The sequence below is a fragment of the Cucurbita pepo genome, chromosome LG17 (genome assembly GCF_002806865.2).
Source record: "Cucurbita pepo subsp. pepo cultivar mu-cu-16 chromosome LG17, ASM280686v2, whole genome shotgun sequence".
Taxonomy (NCBI): Eukaryota; Viridiplantae; Streptophyta; class Magnoliopsida; order Cucurbitales; family Cucurbitaceae; genus Cucurbita; species Cucurbita pepo.
In genome coordinates, this window is record NC_036654.1 from 7,810,845 (window position 1) to 7,818,488 (window position 7,644).

The window sequence follows — 7,644 nt, forward strand, 5'->3', positions numbered from 1 at the left end:
ACTCGTATGATATTGTCCCCTTTTCATGACTTTGCTTTGCGTTTTTTCAAAATGTCTCATGACAATGGAGAGAGTATTCGGATGTGTTGATTTAATTATTTAGTCTTTATTTATATATACCTAAATTTTATGGTTACAAATGTGAAAGCATAAATAACTAAATAGAACAGTAGGCAGTGGAAACGTTCAAAGGAACCGACTCGGATTGGTAGCCTTTTCTTTCGCCTTCCCACCTTTTCCAACTCCATCAATGGCCGTCCCACAATCTCCCTCCTTTTCTTCTTCCATCTCTAACTACTCTCACAACTCTGCTGTAATCCCTACTCTTCATTGCCTCTTCAATCCGAGTTCTTCACTCGTTCATGGAGAATCTCATTTCCTTGGTCAACAAACTTCAGAGAGCTTGCACTGCTCTTGGCGATCATGGCGAGGAGAGCGCTTTGCCCACTCTCTGGGACTCCCTTCCTGCCATTGCCGTCGTCGGAGGCCAGGTTATACGCCGCTTCCTCATATTTCTTTTGTTGCACGTCAATACGCCAGTTTATGTTGATTTGATTTGTTTTTTCGAAGAAACTCGGCCTTTTTGCTGCCATCTTATCAGCTGTGGACCCGATCGTCCATTTTGTTTCTTTATGGAATTCTCTTTCACAGTATCATTTTGTTTTATTCTCTCTCTTTTTATTATTATTATATCATTGAACGCATGAGTTTATTCTGTCTTTTTGTCATTTCAGGATTTATTATTTTATTCGTTGAATTCTTGTAGTTTATCGCCAGGATTGATGTTCTGTTGTTCCTTTCTCTCTCTTTTCTTTAATTACTCCAATAATTTCATCGGAATTACTCAAGTTAGATTCCTTGATGTCACATGAAAATTTCACCACGCCTTTATTTTATTCTTTTTCTTTTTTGCTGCTAACAAATCATAGAGATATGGTGAATTTTCAATACGTTAATATAAGTGACAAATTTGGATGTACTTTTGATTTGATGCGGAATTCATAAGCTATTTTCAGAACCTTACTTGGGTTAGAGTAAAGAAGTTACTTAAACCCTATGCATAAGATTCCAATAGATTTGACAGTCATGGATCCATCTACTACTACATTGTTCATTTAGTATAATAGTAATTGGGTTGATGCTAACTTAGCCTTCTCCCTTCTAACTCTTGTTTGAACGAAGTGAAAGATTGGATCTTTGTTATCTAATAGAACAAAAATTGATGTGTTCACCTGTATATTTATAACAATATCTCCATATAGAACAAGCATCCTTGGTCCATGGCGATGGAGCTCTCTAGAACTCAATTCCTCTGCAAGTGCCCATTTAAAGATTGTCAATATTGCATTGCAACATGTATTTTTTCTATTGAACATTTGATCACTTGTTATGTACTATGTTACTTCAATTATTTACGAATGTTTTTTTACAGATGGATTTTTTTGATTGAATTTGGTATGTTCATGTATACTTAGGCTGTCAGTTTTGGTTGAATCGTGCACCTTAATTTATCTGCACCGACCTCTGTTAATTACTTGTGTTCTTGTATTGCAATTCTCACTTCCCATTATGTGTTCTAGATAAAGAATCTACTCAATTTATTAACATATTGGTTGTAGAGCTCTGGCAAGTCTTCGGTACTGGAAAGCATTGTTGGAAAAGACTTTTTACCTCGTGGAGCTGGTAAATTTCTGCTGTAAACTCTTTTTTGCTGAGGGGTCTTTCTTCATTTGAAGGGTACGAGCCTCAACAATAAGAAAAACGGCATGTGAACTAGCAAGTACTTCAGAGAAGAATTTTCTTGTTTTTTTGTTCATCGTTGGCTGGGACTATTGTCATTAGAGCATCGAGGTTTTTCTAACTAGTAGCTTAAAGAGAAGTCACATTTTCAAATTGTAAGCTTTCAGAAGTTTTTCTCTTTAAAAGGTGTTATAACTTAGAATCACGGACCTTGTCGTTGCTGATAATTACAAGCTTAAATATCAACTTCTAGAAGTTGTAATTTAGGCGTCTCATTCCTGGTAAATTATTTTATATTTCTTTACAGCTCTGCCCTTGTGGTTAGGTGGTTGTTTTCCAATAGTTACATAAGTTTGCAGTATTATTAGAAAATTTTATTATCTCGTTAATGTTCACATTCTTGGAACTTTCATATGATACTAAAATGTTGTTTGCAGGGATTGTCACCCGACGCCCCCTTGTTTTGCAGCTTCATAGGATTGACGAAGGAAAAGAATATGGAGAGTTCATGCATCTCCCTAGGAAAAAATTTACCGATTTTGGTACATGTCTCCATACATTGTATAAGTTAACAATTATTCAACATTTATTGGTTGATTAATGAACAAAAAAAATTACGTCAACATCTGTTCTTATACTCATGTAGCTGCACTGAGGAAGGAGATCTCAGACGAGACTGATAGAGAGACAGGGCGCAGTAAACAAATTTCAAGTGTTCCAATCCATCTGAGTATCTACTCTCCCAATGGTCAGATGAATGTGTGTTTATGGCAAAAAAAATTGATTTTTAAGCAGCTTCTGTTACTTTTATTGTAGGGGTACTGTTGATGATGCATAGTAGATAAGCTAAGATTTTAATTGCTTTAAGTAATTTTTACCAAAACCTTCTCAATTATTTTTTATTTTTCTCCAGCAACTCGTCTAGAATAGACGGTAGGGTCAATTTGGTTCACTAACTAGTTAGTGCTCCAATTATAATTAACCCTGGTGACCAAAGAAGTGTTTGCCTGTTGATTACACATTACAGTATAATATGGATGTGGGTTCTTTTTAACTAGTTTTTCATGTTTTGTATTCTGACAGGGTTGTATTTATAATACTTCTTCTTTTAACTCCATAAATTTCTTGAAACTTTATTTTTCAGTGTACTTACGAAGCTTTAATTGCAGTTGTTAACCTTACACTTATTGATCTTCCTGGGCTGACAAAAGTAGCTGTTGGTTAGTTAGACTTCCTTAACTGTTGCTTACAATAAATCGAGTTCTTAACTCTATTTGATCTTCTTATAAGCTATTTATGATGGCTGAATAAGAAAAACTGTGCATGAAAAAAAATCTGATTGATAGAAGATACATCGACTTTGATATGTAGAGGGCCAATCAGATAGCATTGTTCAAGATATAGAGAACATGGTTCGATCCTTTATAGAAAAGGTAATTGTTTGAATATGGCTCCCTTTTTAATATAATAAGATTATGAAAATTGTGCTTTCAATTTATTTTATTTTATATTTTTATGTGAGTTTGAAAATTAACCTCGTTTGTAATATGTTAATCTGACTTATATGTGTGGCATATAACTCTTGTTACAGCCTAATTGCATCATTCTGGCCATTTCTCCAGCAAATCAGGATCTTGCGACATCCGATGCAATCAAAATCTCTCGTGAAGTTGATCCAAAAGGTAAGACAGAAGCAAGATTCTTCTTGATTATGTAAAATAAAATATGTGGCTAAGTGATGCACTCAAGTTCTCATGTTTTTATAAAATTCTTCATCAACCATTCAAGGCCACTATCACTGTATTTAAAGGGGCTGATAAAAGAAACCAAGCTAACAATCTCACCTAATTAAACCAGCTTAACCAAATGCTAGTTGGTTGTTTGCTCCCTTACCAAGTTAATGCTAAATTATGATGCTTTTAAGTACAAGAAATTAGAAGATCTAATAGAACTATTGGAGGCGCCAAGAGACTTCGGGAAGATGTTTGCTCCCTTACCGTTCTAATGCTATAATTATGTTGCTTTAAGTACAAGAAACTGGTTGATGTAGCGACCAATTAAATACGTATATTTCAACAAAATGAAATTGTTTCTTATCCTACAAATAGCATTGAGGTTCTACCAGATTCTGTCTAATTAAAGCTTCTGACTTTTATAGGAACAGTTGATGGAATAGTCTTGGACATTGTGAAGCCTTAAATAATATTTATATTATATAATTTCATTGAAGCTATTTTCATTTATAGCCAACTATATTTTCCCCTGTTTTATGTGCAAGTTCTTGAAATTATTAAATGTCAGGTGAGAGGACATTTGGAGTTTTGACGAAAATTGATCTTATGGACCAAGGAACCAATGCAGTTGATGTAAGTATAGTGGACTTTAAACGTAGAAATCAATATTAATAGAAACCAGACCTCCTGCTCTGCTCTGATTTCATGTTCTATGACCAATCAACTCAAAAGTTTAAGTTAAGAGTTTGTGGTAAATTTGATCTTATACCAATAGTTTAACCGTCTTTTATTGCTCTCTTCGTTGGCCAACTTTTTCTCTCTCCCTTTGCTAGAAATGTTTTATTCATGGACTCCTAATCATTCAAGAGGGAGTTTTCCTGCATTTCCTTCTTCTTTTGTTTGGGTATCACCATCCCCTCCATCTTCGTTTTTCTCACTTTTGGGAAGAAGGTCAAGTTTTTTTTTTTGCCTTCGGAGTCTAAGATGAGTAGGAATATCTAATGAAAATGGTCGTAGCAAGTTACTCAAATAAGTCAGTTTTAGGTGCTTAAATTTCCCTCTTTCCTGGGGATATTTGAGTGCTCAAGTTTTATGTGATGGTTTTTTCTTCTTTTTTAATAACTTCCTTTGGGTTGGCAGATCCTGGAAGGAAGAGCATATAAACTGCAGTTTCCTTGGATTGGTGTTGTTAATCGTTCCCAAGCTGATATAAATAAAAGTGTTGATATGATTGCGGCTCGTCGTAGAGAGCGTGAATATTTTGCTACTAGTCCAGAGTATCAGCACATGGCTAGTAGGATGGGTTCTGAACATTTAGGGAAGATGCTTTCGAAGGTACAGATTTTCCCCTGCAGGTTTAAATTTTCATTTCGATAATCACTCGCATTTTCCTTCTTTTTATTGTCAAAACTATTGCTGCTCGCTGGTTTCCTTCTTTTGATAATCACTCACTTTAAGTCTCATGGACAAGGAAAATTTAAAATTTTATATTTCATCTGCTGCTCGTGAATTGTTACCTATTCTGACGTTTGCTAGCCTTGTTTGGATGACTAATTTGAAAAGCGTGGGTGCAAAATTTTTTTCAGCATCTGGAAACTGTCATCAAGTCTAGAATTCCAGGTCTTCAATCTCTTATTAACAAAACTATTTCTGAACTGGAAGCAGAATTGAGTCGTCTTGGAAAACCTATCGCTACTGATACTGGAGTAAGCATTAATATCGTCTATTCTTTTATGGAGTTTTGTTCCTTTGAAACCAGTTTTTCTGTGCAACTTACTAACATAAGCTAGCCTTGTTTGGATTGCTTACTGCTCTTACAAACTATTGTGTGGTATTAAGCACTTATAACTTCGCATTTTTTTCAATCCGTCTCATTGCAGGGGAAATTATATATGATCATGGAAATTTGTCGCACATTTGATCAGATATTTAAAGAACATCTAGATGGCGTGTATGTATACGTGATGCTCCATTGCTGATTCTATTTTATAAGTGATTGTTAGTTATATTCATAATGACTCTTTCCAAATGTGTTGATCCTCTAGACGCCCAGGTGGAGACAAGATTTATTCTGTGTTTGACAATCAATTCCCGGCTTCTTTAAAGAGATTACATTTTGACAAGCATCTTTCCATGGACAATGTTCGAAAGATAATAACCGAAGCAGATGGTTACCAGCCTCATTTAATTGCACCTGAACAAGGGTATCGCCGGCTTGTTGAATCGTCCTTGGTAACCATTAGAGGGCCTGCAGAGGCAGCTGTGGATGCGGTAACACTTTTTATTGCTCATCATAACTAAAATGAAGAACTATCCATATAGATTTTTCAAACATTTTTTTCCCACCTGACAACTGCATCACATGGTTCACATGGTACTCAATTTTTCTTAATTTATTTTCCATATGTATGTTTATAACTGCAGGTATTTTCTCTTCTCAAAGAGTTAGTTCAGAAGTCAATCAGTGAGACTATGGTTCGTGAACTACAAGTTTTCATCCAGTTAGAACATTAAATTATTACTGATAGTAGAAGTTGGGCATCATTCTTTTCTCTCTCTTTGTTCTAATCCAGGAGTTAAAGCAATATCCTACCTTGAGAGCGGAGGTTTTGAAGGCAGCTGTTGATTCATTAGAGAGGATGAAGGAAGAAAGTAAGAGAGCCACATTACAGCTAGTGGATATGGAATGTGGTTACTTAACCGTTGAATTTTTTCGCAAGCTTCCTCAAGATGTTGAAAAGGGTGGAAATCCAACTCATTCGATATTTGATAGATACAATGATTCTTATCTCCGGCGAGTCGGTAAGAGGAAATACCAACATAAAATGATTTTTTTCTGTTCGGTAACAGACTACCAGACATTCTCTCATCAATCATAAACTAGATGAATGTCAGGTATTTTGGGCACCAAGTGTTTAGCATATTACATCGAGTCAATATGAACTCGGAGAATTGAATGAGAAAAAAATGAAGTGTAATCACTGAAGAGTAGTTTGTTCTATAGCAATTAAGGTTTGCCCTTTCTTTACAGGATCCACGGTGTTGTCCTATGTCAATATGGTTTGTGCGACTCTGAGGAATTCTATTCCAAAATCAATAGTATATTGTCAAGTGCGGGAGGCCAAGCGCAGTTTGCTCGATCATTTCTTTGCAGAATTAGGTACAAAGGAGGTAAGGAACTTTCCATCGTATCTCTTGTTACGTGAAAAACAAATAAATAAACGCATAAGGGTATGATGCAGTCGTTTCTCACACACACGCTCACACCGACACTCGTTAATAATCTCAAGAAATTCCAAGTAGTCTCAAGTAGAACAAAGTGTAGTAGTTTCTACAGAGTGTCTTATAATCTTTTTTCGATTGGTGTTATCTGTTAGATTCCAATATCTCTTTGTTCCATTTCTTCTCCTTGTTCAATAGACATCGTGCAGGAGTACAAGGAATGACAGTTATTTGTAATACAACTATTTGTGGTGTTTTTATCTGCACAGGCGAAACAATTAGGAAAATTGTTGGACGAGGACCCCGCCATCATGCAACGACGAACATCAATTGCAAAGAGGTTGGAGTTGTATAGAAGCGCCCAAACGGAGATTGATGCAGTGGCTTGGGCTAAGTAAACACATTCTCATAAAAAGAGTAAAAGATCCTACCGTGAAATGAAGTATGGTTACTACAAACACCCATTATTTGATTGTTTATTCTTTAACTAAAATCATGAACTATGGAACTTGGTAAATTTGGTGTTAGGTGATAATAAGCTTTACGACCTAAATCCTTCAATTTGGTTAGAGCAAAAAGGTATAGAATCGATGTCTTACCTGTTACCACGTTGAGATTACATTTCAAAATTTGAACGTTAGAGTAATTACACTTATTTNCGTTAGAGTAATTACACTTATTTCCTTTTCGTGTGAAAGCGCGCGACATATTTAGGTTACCTAATAAAAATTCAATAAAAAAGAACGAAAAAAAAAATNATATTGTAATATTTAATAAATCTAGAACTATCACATGCAAATGATCATTCCAGTTGAATGGTATCTTCAAAATTAACAAATTTATAAAAAGATTCAATATTTTGTAGTGATTAATTAGGCTCATGTTAGAACAATAATAAATATAAAGAATATCTAACCCACACTATTCGATGCACTCAATCGAAGAAGTG

At 35.1% G+C, this 7,644-nt stretch overlaps 1 protein-coding gene across 4 annotated transcripts; it reads left to right on the forward strand.

Annotated features, from left to right (window-relative positions):
• The first annotated feature begins 200 nt into the window (after positions 1-200).
• Positions 201-7,347, forward strand: LOC111778310 (dynamin-related protein 5A). 4 transcript variants are annotated; one of them, XM_023658046.1, is made up of 16 exons: positions 201-491; positions 1,620-1,683; positions 2,178-2,282; positions 2,387-2,488; positions 2,910-2,960; positions 3,112-3,173; positions 3,332-3,422; positions 4,042-4,106; positions 4,614-4,808; positions 5,060-5,179; positions 5,354-5,424; positions 5,519-5,744; positions 5,898-5,948; positions 6,047-6,275; positions 6,505-6,644; positions 6,965-7,347. In XM_023658046.1, exons 1-16 carry the CDS (start codon positions 363-365, stop codon positions 7,091-7,093), a joined length of 1,830 nt encoding a protein of 609 aa, XP_023513814.1. In that variant the 5' UTR covers positions 201-362; the 3' UTR covers positions 7,094-7,347. The 4 variants fall into 4 exon arrangements, with proteins under 4 accessions (XP_023513814.1, XP_023513815.1, XP_023513817.1 ...); XM_023658049.1 differs by having other exon boundaries at positions 458-491; positions 1,620-1,895; XM_023658047.1 differs by lacking the exon at positions 2,910-2,960.
• Positions 7,348-7,644: the final 297 nt, after the last annotated feature.